The 14,650-nt window shown below is 41.2% G+C and overlaps 1 protein-coding gene across 4 annotated transcripts in view; it reads left to right on the plus strand.

Annotated features, from left to right (window-relative positions):
- GNAS (GNAS complex locus) overlaps positions 1-14,650 on the plus strand; it is a 941,300-nt gene that overhangs the window by 492,545 nt on the left and 434,105 nt on the right. For 2 of the 4 annotated variants that reach the window (XM_086932635.1, XM_086932637.1), the window contains exons 2-3: positions 330-402; positions 3,308-3,352. In XM_086932635.1, coding sequence (XP_086788761.1) covers positions 330-402; positions 3,308-3,352 — 118 coding nt within the window. The remainder of the gene's footprint in view (positions 1-329; positions 403-3,307; positions 3,353-14,650) is intronic. The other 2 variants (XM_086932636.1, XM_086932638.1) reach the window with 1 other exon arrangement.

Below are 14,650 nucleotides of genomic sequence, written 5' to 3' on the forward strand. Positions count from 1 at the left end.
ACGTTTCAGTGGCCATTTGTAAATCAAATGTCTGCAGTTAGCACTAAAGCTGGTTCGGGTGGTGTGGTTATTTTTTATGTGTGGGAGTGCAACCTTTATCTAAACTGTTATTTAAAAATGCTACGTTTTGTAGGTATTTGCTGTTTCTTTGCAGACTGCTGTGCATCTTTGAATTAACTGTAAGGTGCGTTGCATTGAACTATTCCGCAGTGGATTAGGAAACTTGAATGAGAATAAACTATCCGCAATGGATTAGGAAACTTGAATTAGAATAAACTATGTGATCATTCCCTTTCCAAGTTTTCTGAACAATTCTTGCTTTTTTTTAGGTGCTGGCGAATCTGGAAAAAGCACAATTGTAAAACAGATGAGAATTTTGCATGTCAATGGCTTTAATGCTGAGTAAGTATTCTTATTTCTTTGCCTGATGTATATAACATCAGTAAAGTTGTATTCTCTTGATTGAGTTCACATTTGTATGCCAAGTTATTGAAATTTCTAAACCACACTAAGTAAGGTTGATGTCATCTAAACCTGTTCCAACTTTTCTTCTCTGCTTTTGCAAAATTAGGAACTGGTGAATTTGGTTCGTTTTTTATTTTGAAAGTTCACAAACATGTTTTCACTGTAATCAGGAGTATTATTTTGTAGTTTGTTTAATTGTGTATACCAATGAATTCTAGCACATGAAATAAATTAAGGGGTGATTTAGAAATTTCTGAAAAGCAGTTTGCATTTGATTGTGCTTTTGTTTGTCAATGGCCCGGAACAGAATTGCCGCCCAGTGTTTCAGTCGTGGCTATTGGCATCAGGATAGCTGTTTTAACCAAAAATCCTACTTGATAAAATTCGATTATCAATATCAAATTGCATAATATCAATGAGAAACATTGTAACCCCAAAGTAATAGACGTTGTGTAGCAAGAGGGCATTGGCTGCAATGTAAGGACATAGTGATATTGTATGTGCACGTAGGGAAATACGTTCCTTAGTTTTTTTCTTCTTCAATGTAGACAGTTGTATAAAAATAAATATCTGAAATAATGTTCCAACATTATTGTAGAGTGGATGGAAGCAGCACAAAAGTGGCTGTATTTTGTTTTCCCGTTGATGCTGATGTCACAGTGAATGATGGGCTTTTTGTGGTTCATTTGCCACCAGTCTGGTTATTCCCAACAAGACCTCCTATAGCTAGACATTGGTTGAAGAGCGTAAAACCGGAAACACTTCTGAGTTCTAAGTCATTATTTATGCACAGGTGCTTTAAGGAACTATCTAGCTCATTATTGAGTAACATCAATTAGACTCGGTGTATGCAGTTTCTTTCAATATAATGGTTTTGTATTGGAAGCTAAGTGCTAATGCAGAGTCAGAGTTTTAACGCACAGTTTAAAGGCTTTTTCTCTGTCGGTTACAAACTAGTGGATAGGAGGTTCATATGACTAAAGAACGCACATTTTTCTCACGTGACGCATTGCTTGATTGTTCTACATTGTTGACGAGGACTTGAGCTCCTTTACTCAACTGTTACAGAAAGCATTTGTCAGTGAAACATTGAAAACAATAAAAGATGCAAATACACCACTTTACACCAGTATTATATGTGTGTTGGTGCAACCAAAAATCAAGTGGATTGCTTGGCGTACTCACCATGCTCAGGATAACTGCTAAGTCGAGCTGTGTACGTGAGTGTTTCTTCCTTTCTGTATTGGCCCCTTACTTGGACTTGTCAAAGCTACACTCCTGCATCCTATTTCAAAACACATGACCATATTTGGTGTTGTCTGATGTATAATGCTCTTGAGTGGACTGTGACTAGAAGTGTCGGACAACATATGACACAGCCTTATTCATTATGAGTCTATCTTATATACTTGGAATTCACACAATTGGGCTTTGGGTTACTCCGTATCAGCCACTGTTTTGTATTGGGAGAGTTTAACATATTTATTTTGTGACAAAGTAAATTGACTTTCTTTTCAAGACCATACCAATGACAGCAAGACCATTTGGTGTCTCTGCATGTTTCATTATTGTAGAGCTAATTGTTTAGTTAGAATTGGAATTTGGCAAGACGTAAAATGGGCACACGCTTTTGCAACCCATAATGAAATTTGGGAAGATAGAAGGCGTGTTTGACCATTATGCCATAGTTTATGGGGCAAGCCTAAGTGCAGAGTGAAATGCATCATTATCAATGTATTACTTGGGCACTGAAGGACAGGAGCTCTTTGAAAATTTACCTTAGTTGTCTAATGTTGAGGCCAAAGGTGTTGATGAATTTGAATTTTAAGTGAGAATATTGAACAGATGATACCACCCTAAAGTAAACTCAGTTTTTTAGCAAGACTGTAGACCAACCTCACATGTTGATGGGAATGATAACTTTGAGCATCCACTTACAAAAGCCGGGCAACAACAAATCACTTAAGCAAAATTTAAGGTCTTTCGTCTCAGTTCTAGGTTTAACATATTTCATCAATTTCAAGTCAATCAAAACCAAGTTGAAGAAATAGTAACTTGGTTTTCCACAATATAGTTGATGGTCATGGGCTGTGTTTGATACTGTCACTGAAGTTTATCAACGTGCTTTGTGCTCAGTTTTTAAACTACTTTCAAAAACTTAAAATACAATTCAAATTTAAGATTTGTCTTTAATATCCCCCTTAAAACAATCATATGAAAGACCTTGTTCCCATACGGGTTGCATATTTAATTGCTGCAGCAAATACTTTTTTTCTTCAAAGCAAGGGGTTGCTCGCTTAATGATGGGAATCCAGTTCAATATTTGTCTGAACAACCCTTTTCTGTTTGGTGTAATTGGAAACAAAATCAAAGAATAAAAGACTTCACCATAAGAGTGTTCCTGCAGATTGAATTAATTGTAAGCAAGTTTCTTCTAGTTCGGCTGAACATGGGAGACCGAACACTGATCTCAACATTTTACATTGGCACCTATTCAGCAGGACATCAAAAACATTGGGGAAATGCTTCAAGGCCCTATGTCCGCAGAAATAGAACCCCAGTTGCTTCTATTAATGGAGTTCTAGAAGAGCCGTCGAGATTTCTTCACAGTTTTCGCATGTGTTTGCACTGAAATCTTATTTTCCATAACAACCAAATGTTGTTTCAAGTATGCCTTGGGCTTAGTGTATGAAGGCCATTTAGCGATGGTGAAGACCAAAAAGAGAAAAGTGGAATTTTGCTGACCTAGCCTTGATGGTGCGCGAGTGCATTGAGTATTGTAATATTGACAATGTTTATAAGACGAGAACGTCTTCCATGGTTTGTCATCATTTACCCACAGATACCTGGGCGAAAAGTGCGGTGGACAGAGTGTGACTTCACTCAGGTGAGAATATCACCCTTTACATTCTGGTGGTGGTGGATATGGCTTCAAGGTTACAGAGGTGTCATGAGTCAGAGACATAATCTCCGGTACATCGGAAAAGTTTCTTGAAGTGATTTTTAGCCAAGAAGTTTGTCCCACGGAAATGTTATTGCACGGTTGAGATCAGTTTACCTTTGGAGAAATGGAACATATTTTGAAGGTGTGTGGGCTTGCTCAAGAAAAGTGAATCTAATGGATAACTGAGTGGTTCAAAAGGACAATTAAAGTATACAAGTGGAAAGACGTAAGGAAAATTGCTAGAGTGTTGGAAATTAGGTAAAGTGAAAACTCTGATAGGAAGGAGTAATGGGTCGAAATTTCTCAACCCCTGAAAAATATCAAATTGTCTAAGAATGTAGGGAATACACTGGATAGGAGAGCATAGAACGTGAATTGGATGATAAAGTGGAGGGCTGTAAAAGTGGGTCATGTGCTAAGATGTTCACGCCAGGGTGTACACTAATGAGTGAAAGGAGTCAAGGAATGGTGGTGGAGAGAACAAGGCCACAACAGGAACAGGAAAAGGAAATCCCAAAATTCTGAACATCTAAAGAAATGCATCTAAAAATATGTTCTCCAGTAGTATTATTCGTTTCTTACATAGTTTGATTTCTCTTGATCTATTTGGGGTGTACAGCTTATAGTTTCGATGTGTTGCTCATGTTTATTATCTCTATACCTAGCTATTGTTTAACTTTACACTCTTCCCTCGTGCTTGCTTTCTGGACATATACCTTATTTATATTTTTCCCTTTTTGTGTGTTTATGGAAAGGAAGATGTGTGAAATTGAGCTCTTGGTTGAATTATTTCGTAGTAAGGATCTAATAAGCACATAAACTAGATTAAAGGTTCTGTGTTCTGGCATCTTGGCAAATCTTGCCACTGGGCTGCAAGTGATTTAGAGTTGTGGAAATTTACTATTGTGATAGTGGTGCATGTACAGTAAATTCGTATCGCTCTCTTGGTGAAGAGTTAAAATGTATAATTGGCCTTCTTGAGTCCGACCTAAAATGTGACTGTTCCGAAATGTTTAGGAGAAATAATTGTGATTGGTTATATACTTTTTGAAAAAGCAATATGTTGTCATTATGAAGCGGTGCCATTTTGTCCTAATGTCCACTGAGATATCGTTTTTTGCTGAAAAGGTTTCATGAGGGCTTGCTTAACCCCTTAGCCGCTGGGCCTTGCATCCTCCCCCTCTGCTTAACCCTGCTTTTGGCTATTTGGGGTAGTTTGCACTTAAAGCACCATAACTTTTTTTACTCAAGTATCTATGCCAAATTTGCGTCCTTTTTTTCCCCCAACACCTTGGGGAGTCCACAGGTACCCAGGGTTTGTGGATTCCCCTGAAGGGGGCTGAGAAAATAGGCAAAATATAGCTACATTGTGAGTTGTTGGAGAAAAGTCGAAAAAAATACTGTAGGTTTTTTCCTTAAGATGGCATCAAAGAACGATTTGCTGTACTAAAGTCACCATCTTCCTAGCTTTCAGGAACATGCAGAGCTCCGCCAAAAACCTAATTTTGTTTGCCAGTTTTGGTATTTTTCAAAGAGGGAGCCCATTTTTCCTTTTTTTTTTGTGCTCTCAACCTTCCAGTATAAAACCTAGAGGTGATCCAGGAAAGCTATAGATTTCTGAAAAGTAGGCACGATTCCGAATTCAGCAAGGGGTCACGTGTACATCCATCAAAGTTTTCCCAAGCAAATAACTGTTAAAAATGGAAATAATGAAAATGAGTAGGAAAAACAGCCAATTATGACACAACTTTAATCTTTAACTTTCTGTTACGATGGCAGATTTATAATGAACAATATACCATTATGTCCGCTAGATCCTTCTGGTTGCGGGTATATACAGGGTTTGTAGATTGACAAAGAGCAAAAGGTACCCAGAGACGACAACTGAGCTGCTCTCTATAATGTTTTGTCATTGAGTACAGAGTATAGACAAATTCATATAGCAAAATAGGCAGAGTGAAAAAATGGGTATTAAGGAAGCCTATATATTTATGAAATGGGCACAAGATATGGAGTTTAGAAGTTGTGGTTATTTGCACATTTCTTGAAATTATGGGTGCCTGTACTAGCGTATGGTTTAGAGGGTATTTTTCAACTTGCCTTCTTTCTTATACACTGTCTTACATTTGAAAGGCACAAATGCAGCAAAATCCAATTGGTATTAACTAATGTTCTACTATTCTATGCTCTCACAAGTCTTCGGGTAGAAATGTTACCTCATTTGCCTGGGTAGGCTTGGTGCCTGCTACAGGAAAAGGGCCAAAACACATCATGAACGCATCCCATTTTTCCACTGAATACGTACGCTTTTTTTTCAGTGTGGGTAGCTCTAGATAATTGGACTCCAGCTCAGTCAGCACCTAGGGAAACCTAGCCAACCTGTACCTTTTTGAAAACTAGACACCTAGGGTTATCCAGGGTGGGGCTGACTTGTGTGGCTCTCCCCAGGTTATTTGACCCAGAATCCTTTGCAAACCACACACTTTGACTAAAAAACAAATTGTCCTCACATTCTGTGATGGAAAGTTCTGCAATCTGCAGAGAGCCACAAACTTCATCCACACGGCATTCCCCCAAGTCTCCTGATTAAAAATGGTACCTCATTTGTGCTGGCGGACCTACTGCCCGCAACAGGAAACAGTCAAAATGCAACATGGACATATTTTGGACCCTAGCTCAACTGGGTGGGTAGCTCTAGACTTTGGACACTAGCTCAACCGGCACCTAGGGAATCCTAGCCAATCTATACGTTTTTGAAAACTAGACACCTAGGGTTAACCAAGGCGGACTGACTTGCGTGTCTCACACAAGGTTTTTTTTTTATACCTAGACTGTTGCAAACCTTGACTAAAAAACACAAAATACATTTTCCTCATATATCTGTGATGGAAAGTTTTGGAATCTGCAGGAAGCCGCAAACTTCTGTGTACCTCCAAGTCTCCTGACAAATATGGTACCTCACTTGTGTGGGTAGGCCTAGTGCCCGTGACAGAAACGGTTCCAACCAAGGTCAATAGGAGTCTCCTGTTGACCAGAAGTGGGGTAATGCAGAGTGGTAGGAAGTTTGTGGACCCCTGCAGATTCCGGAAGTTTCCATCACAGAAATGGAAGGAAAATGTGTTGTTTGTCAGAGTTTGAGGTTTGTAGAGCATTGTGGGCAGGAAAACCTTGTGGGATCCACACAAGGTACACTGCACTATTGCTTGGTTATCTAGTTTTAAAAAATGTCTGTGGTTCATAGGCTTGCATAGGTGATGCCACCGCACGGCCCCAAATCCGGCATCGTCCCCTATTGATTCTCTCTCAACATAGCAATTTAGGGCCTTTTTCTGTCATTTCCTGTTAAGTCAGGCACACAAGTGGGGTAACCTTCTTTTTGGGAGACGTGTGGGAACACGGGGGTGGTATGAAACCTGTGGCTTCATGCACATTACTGGTCTTTCTGTAACAGGAACATGATGAAAATGTGTTTATCTTACCAAACGTTTGACGTATGCAAGGACTACTAGGTAATAAAACCTAGTGAGAGCCATGCAAGTCCTGCACCTCTGGACTCCCCTGGTTGTCTAGTTTAAAAAAATGGGCAGGTTTGCCAAGGTGCCGGCTGAACTAGTGCCCAAAATCCACAGCTGCCCATAATAATAATAAAAAAATCTTAGTAAGGGCCATCTTACCGCCATAAATCTGGTACTCATTTTTAGGTCTCGCCTACACAACTCAATCGGTCTTCACGTTTCAAGCACTGCACTCGTACTTGTGGCGGCATCCAGTTTGCGGGAGCAAGCAGTGGCGCGCCACAAGCACGAGTGCTGTGCTTGAAAAGTGAAGACTGCTCTCCCAAGCACGCGCACCACTCGAAGGCTCACGTTCTGCTTCCCCCCTCTCTTCATGTGGCCACTCCCCTTCCTGCATGCGAGGCTCGCCTGGGCCGCACTTGTCTTCTATGCTGCTTTGCTCTATTGTGTATTGTACTGCACAGCTTAAAGACATAGGCAAAGTCAATATCTCTGTCTAAACACTTATAAGTTCCCAAAGGCGAGCCCTATTGGCTATGCCAATGTTTGTTTAAAGTTAATCCACCACTTACAGTGGTTGGTTTTAGCACCTCCAGAAAGGCTGGCTCCATGCAAGGGCCCATCACATTCATACAGCACAGGACCAAATCAGTTTGACTACATTTAACACCTGTCAAGTAACAACATCCTTCTTTCTGAACATTATTGAATGCATGCCTCGTGAACCTTTACTAATGTGTCCCATGATCGCCACATGAGGCTCAAGAAGACATGTCTCACATGTGTCTTTAGTGCACTCACTGTGGTAACTCCTTCCAGTTTGTGGTTGCAAGTTGGGGTGTACGAGGTTTCATTCCTTGACCTGATTGAGCATATCTACCTTTTGACACTAAGGGAGATATGCAGATGAATACTGTTGACGTTCCCTAAAGAGAGTGTCAAACTATGAAGAACTGTAGTTTTTGACACACAGGTAGGTCCTTGAGACTGTAATGCACATATCATATAGCAAACTGAACGTCTACTAAGTTCTGACAGAGGATGAACATGGCAAGCAGGTCTAACATTTTACCCATACATGTAGAGTTGGTTGCAGAGTTCTTTGTAATGTTATGCATTTTTTGTAAAATGCACCATCACCCGAGCGAGTATCTGTCGCCGATGCAAGAGCAGTCAGGGGTGATCCATTAGCTTAGTTGAAGAGCCAAGTGTTCAGCTTAGCGCTGAAAGCACCAATTTTAAAGACTGCGCATATTTGTAGAGGCACGTCATTCTGGCCTTTTGGAGTCAATTAGAAGTCTATTCTCCTTGCTCTGGTGATGCCCCTGCTGAGCAAAGGTGTCTGGAAGGTTTCTGAAATCTACAGTGGTATTGGGGTATGCTGGACCAGTGCTGTGTAAGACTTTAAATGTGTGTTTCAGGAGTTTGAAAAGAGCTGGATTGGGAGCCAGTGAATCTGTATTAGGTGGTGGGGTATGCATGTTAGGATGTTGAGGGAGGAGGCAGACTACTTCGTTCTGTATGGTTTGGAGTCCAATGCGTAGTTGAGCGAGGAAGTAATTCGGCATTGGGGCGAGTGCGGTGCAAATGGGTTTGGCTCCGTGGGTGAAGTGATGGCATGTGTATCTGTACCACCTTTGCTATCTGTCTTTTACCTACGCAATATCCCTGTGAAAGCACACCTGCCCTAAGTTTTTCTTACCCTTACATGTCTCTGTCCTCTTCAAAGTCCTGATTAATCCTGTATAATTAAGTAAACCTATACTAATGCCTTCTGCCCCTAGCTACTTGAAGCTCAACAAAACATCTTTCATGCACGTTCAGCGCACTTACTGTGCTAAATCTAAAACCTTCCAGTTTGTGGATGCAAAATGCCTTCCGAGGGCTCATTCCTCAAATTGAGCAAGCATACCTTCTGTTGAAACTAAGGCAGAAATTCTGGAGAATACTGCCTATGTTACTTAAAGCAATACACCAAACAAATGTCCTGTGGGACTCATTCACCAACACTTCTACCTTTGCTTTGAAAGTGTGAAAACTCAATTACTAACTTGTATAATGCCCACGGTTATTGAAAAAGGGTACAGGGCACTAACTTGCATGATGATTGTTTTCACATCTTTAGTGTAAGAACAATATAAATTTCCTTATATATCCAAATTAGTGCAGACGACGCAGTGCTCAGATGGTGAACAAGTATTTATACAACATAGAACAACTTGGCTTTAGAGTGGAGTGCTTCCTTGCATACACTCTCAAGCTGAACACATAGCCAGTAGAGCGCTCACACAGCATGGACAGTTGATGCCGTAGTTAGGTCTTTGCTCTCAATTTACTGCCTGAACAGTAGCCGCCTTTTGTAAAGGATCAAGGACTCATTGATGGCTATATTCTTTCTAGGAGTATACATCTCTGGAAACCTGGCAGACAAATGTTCCACAACAGGCCTAATTTTAAACAATCTGTCATGGTCTGGATGTTCCCGGAGCATTGCAGCAGAATTGTCATTGAAATGCAGCATAAAGTGCAGTATCAAAAACGATCTTTGCTCTTGTGGTGTAAAGATGGGTATTGCTCAGACTTTGCAAGTAGATCAGTAGGATTGCAGGTTTGGTTTCTGCACTAATCCCGTTTTAAGCATAAAACCCCAAAATGCTTCAACTCCTCAGGCAAAGTGGGAGTCTACTGGTGTGTCCAAGAATGGGGGCCTAGAGTGCCTCCATGCTCCCTCAAATATTGTTTGAGCATGCAAATTTGTTTGCTGCACAATTTGAGCAAGGAAGCCAGCATCCAAAAAGAGATGGACCTATTCAATTGGCAGATTAGCCTCTAACGCAACAAGGTAAGAAAACCAAAAAGAATATATGTACAGAAAAGTGGATTGGCCTTTTTATAGACCCCGGAGCTTATCGAAACAGTTTTATTTCATCCTCTGAAGCTGATTCAATGATGGTAATAAAGTTAATGCTTTAAACTATCAGTCTTTCATATTTGTGATATTGTTTAAAGGTACAGAGCATCATCCATTTCGCCCTTTAGAAAAAATGTTTGAGACACATGCCCGAGACTGGCTTCACTGGATCAAGTGACTCATAGTGGATTGAAACTCCTAATATGTGCATCTCACAAAGTACTGTAGATGTCGTGTGATACCTCACTCCTTAACATTTTATTTTTTTAAAGGAGTTGTTTAGAATAGGTCTGTAATTAGAAGGATCCATTGGGTTGGCTGTAGGTTTCTTTAATGGTTGGAATGATAGCTTGTTTTATTGGTTTGATTCAGCCTTATTTGAGAGGAGGGTATAACACTTCAATTGTCTTCCCTTGGTCTCTGCAAATTATCTTTTGAGTGAGGTTGTAGGGTATGGCCTGGCTGGGAAATTCAAAATTTTTGTTTTCCCAGCTTTCTTGAGTACTTGATGGGAACTCGTTATGGGGAGGATAGAAAGGATTGGGGATTGGAGGATGGTTGAAAAATTGGGTCTAATGGAAATGACACCTATTTTTAGGAATTTTGGGAGCCTTTTCTTAGAAGAAGACTAGTAGGGTTTTGCTAAACTGGCCACTAGTGACCATGATGTTCTTTAGCACTTGTGGATCTGATACTATAAAGAGTTAAAAAAAAATATTCTTTGGCTTGGAGTTTGATAGTTTCGGCGGACAATATGATTATATATTTTTTCTTGACTTTTTGGACTGGCTTATGGTAAGTGCACGTGTGGGATTTGCTGAGGTCTTGTCTTTCCCTATATTAATTTTCCTCCGTTATTGTTTGTTTTCTGTCCTGTCTTTTTATAATGGCCAGGTTGTTATCAAACCACTTGCTGAATGCAAATACTGAGATGTATATGATGATTGGGATGTTTTGGTGATGTTGGCGTGCAAAGAATGAAGGAAACCTTCGAAGTTGGTGGATGGAATTGGTGGATTGTTAAAGACTTTATGGAACCTGCTTTGAGACCTTTCCTTGGATATACCATTACTTTAAACCAGCTTTGTTTGATGATCTTTTCAGTTACGTGACACATTGGTATTCACTAATGAGTGGTGCTATCAAGAAATGGTGATGTTGGTGGAGACAGATTTGTTCTTACTGCCAGTGATAATCGAGTGCAGGGTATGACCTCTTCGGGTAGCCATGGAGATCAGTTGGAAAAAGTTGCTTGGTTTTAATTGACTTCAAAGCGTGCTTGTTGTTTGCAGTATATATCCAAATGTTGAAATTGGGTAACAGTAGATTTTTGTTTGGTAGCAAAGTGTAGACAACACCCCATCTTTTATAGCCTCTCTGAAGTAAGGATTGTAACTGTGTTTGTGGTATACCAGCTCAGTGATGGAAGAGTTAGTAAATGTGGATACCTGGATATTCAGGTGTTCGAAATAAGTTTGTTTGAGACTGTTGCCTGTAAACCTTAAGGGAATTGTGTGTGTGATAGATCAGACCTAAGCCTCTGCCTCTATCACTATTGCTATGTTTGTCTAGGACGGTCAGACCATCAGTGCTAATCAAGATTTCCCATTTTCATTACACAGGTCATTCTCCTTTTCGACATGTCCTGGATTCCTAGTAAATGTTAAGTTGTGAGGTGGATATTGATGTATGTGTACTTGTATGGATGTATATGGTACTTTAGCATAAGACTAGCCAAAAGGCAGTGCTGTCTATGGTCAAAGTCCAGCTGAAAGTGACGAATAATGGCAGAGGAAGCAGAGTTGTGGCCACTTAATGAATTTTAATGCAGTGCTCTTTAAAGAGGGGAGTTTTGAACTATTTCCTAGATTGGGGCAGTGTTGGGGCGGTACTGATGGATATTGGGATGTTGTTCCAGATCCTGGGTGCAATGGTTTGACATGGCCTGTTGTCTTGTTTTTTCTATTTTTACACTTCTTAGTCTGCAGTCTGATGTTGTCTTTGCTGCAGCTATTCCGAGAACCACCAGATATGGTGAGCTTGTCTGCAAGATAAGCAAATGGGGCTCGTTGTGATTGCTTTGTTAATGATGCTACTAGTTTTGAAGATAGCACAGTTTGTCAAGGGCAGGCAATGGAGTTCCATCAGGGTGGAGGTGATGTGATCATTTCTTCAGGCCATGGATGAGAAGTGTTGTACATGTAGTATGCCCCTAAGGGGTGGTTCCAGTGTGGAGTCTGGGACACTGTAAAGTAGGCATTGCCACCATCCAGGTGAAAGAGTACAAGGGCTTGAACAGCAGTTCTGAAGTCGCTTTTGGGAAGAAACTGTTTATTTCTTTAGAAGAGCAAGCTCTTACCAGGCCATCTTTGTTTTTTTGGCATGGTGTCCAAGTGATTTGGTGAGAGTAGAGGATCGAAAACATAAAGGTTCATGTCATTGAGCTGCGTTTGTTCGGTATCTTGTTTGGTTTTCTTGGCAAATAGGAATTTTGTCTTAGTCGGGCTGAGCTTCAAGTAGGTGATGGACATTCAGATCTGGATGATGTGTGCACATAGTGTTATGAGCAGTTGGATGCCTGGAGCAGAGGAGGCTTTCAAGCAGACATGTGTATCATCTATAAATAGGTAATTCTTGATGCAGTTATCTACGAGTAGTGTAACTGCAACAAAAGATGGACTGAATGCTGAATGATTCAAACATTCTCCCCTAGCAAAGAGATCTGGGTTAAATCCATCGTTCTTTTGCCCACTACGCCACCCCAGTTTTGGACCCAGCCATATGCAATCAGTCGACCCCGTGCCTCATGGGAACAGTCCAGACCAAATTGACAAGCCAGGTCCTCCCAGGACCGGAAACAAGCAACCTGGAACTGGTTTCGGGGTATGTCACCCTTCATCATGCCAGGCTAACTTGCAACCAGTGGCACAGTGAGCAAGGGACCCAAGTCAGATTGGTAGAAGTAAAAATGTCATACTTGTAGGTTTTTGTGGATGGATCGCTTCATGATTGTATCTGTTGCATAGAGGCTGATTGTAAATTACTGGAGTCGCCGGTTTCCCCAGAGAAATGAATCTACTTTGGCAGCAGATGTTGAGTCATTTTTAGGTCTCGCACCTGGTGATTGGTATTTCTCCATATTTGTTTTGAGTTTTGAGAATATATGGTGGCGTACAAGTGTATGTGTATTTAACTGAAATACGAGGGCACGTAAACCAGCGGCTCTAGTGACGCCCTAAACAACCACCTCCGTTGGGGTGCAAACTACTTCATACCAGTACTTCTTTAACCCCACCCCTGTTTGCAGGCACCCGCTATTAGGGTTATTACGGTTAACGGGCTCCAGACCGGAGATTTCTTTAACCGCATGTGCGCTAGCGGGTTTTCCCGCTGCGCGCTGAAATTTAAAAATCGCGGCTTTCGTAGCAAAGCCAGCTCGTCATGCGCTCAGCGCAGGCAACGCCCATGACGAGCTGGCTTTGTCATCCGCATCGAAGGGGTTAACAAGAGCTGTCTGCACGTGTGTATGGAAAAAACGACTACTCTCCGGAGTGTTTCAGGGCACTCAATCCAACCATGCATATAAAGAGTGCGCTAGCTGTGCAAAAACACTAATAAACAAAGACATTCAAAAATAGAACACCTGAGATGTTAAAAAAAGATGAATATAGTGTGAACGTTAAAAAAGCAATACGTGGACAACAGAAGGTTATATTCAGAGCTCATACGTATAATGCGATTAATAACTCGTTCTCATAGCTCAATATATAGCGTGGAATAGAGCTATTCATTCTTATTTTTTTAAAACCTTAACGCGAGACAAGAAATGAGGCCTGCGTATTCGTCAGTGCGCTTCAGTGGATCAATCATTACATGTTCAATAACTTCACAGACAGCATCTCAATTATTATTGCAGTTAGAGTCCGCATAGTCATAGGCATACATCATGGTCATCTTAAGTGCTCACTCATCTCGGAGGTAAAGCTCACTCCTACCAAAGACTAATGATCCCATAAAGAGCCAAAAACAACAAACATTTGCAATGCAGTAGGTCTCGCGATTGCGAGATTTAGAGCTATTGGCATTGTAAATGACCAGGCCTTTTATTTAAGTTTTAAAAACAAAAACATAAATAAAAGTAATTGTCTTTTACAATGCCAATAGCTCAAACTTGTTATCTACATCACTCCACACCATGTACACACACGCACTCTCCTGTGATCTCCCTCTGGTCACACTTTCTTCACGTCATTACCTTTCTCCCTGGCGAGGACCCCCCCACACACATGCGTGTGTGCCTCTCTGTCACGGCCCCCTGCCAGTCTCCACATCGCTCGTCGCTGGCTCCCTATCGCTTTACTTTCACTTATCTCGCCCTTTATCCTGCCATCTGTCCATCCGTCCACCCAACCAATAATATGGATACAGCTGTCCATCCACCCGTCCATCTGCCTGCCCGTCTGCCCATTCTCTCTTCCATCTGTACCTTTTTCTGTCCGCCCATTCATGTGCAACTTTCCACCCATCCATTTGTCTGTACATCTATCCCCCACGTCTGCTTTTCTCTCTTTCCATTGATTCATCCACCAGTCCGTCCCTCTTATCATCCATCCATATCTCTTTATTTTGCTCTGGCTAATCATTCGCCTGTCTCTGCCAGTGTATACATGTTGATCAACGGTCCATATGTACGCTTTCTGCCCGTTCTATATGCATATGTATACTACGTTCTGCAGCCCCCCCTTTCCTGATGTGCAATCACTCTTCGTTATTTCTCCGGTTCTTCTCCTCCACAGTCCCTCTCCCTGGCGTGTC

The sequence above is a fragment of the Lissotriton vulgaris genome, chromosome 7, assembly GCF_964263255.1.
Source record: "Lissotriton vulgaris chromosome 7, aLisVul1.2, whole genome shotgun sequence".
Taxonomy (NCBI): domain Eukaryota; kingdom Metazoa; phylum Chordata; class Amphibia; order Caudata; family Salamandridae; genus Lissotriton; species Lissotriton vulgaris.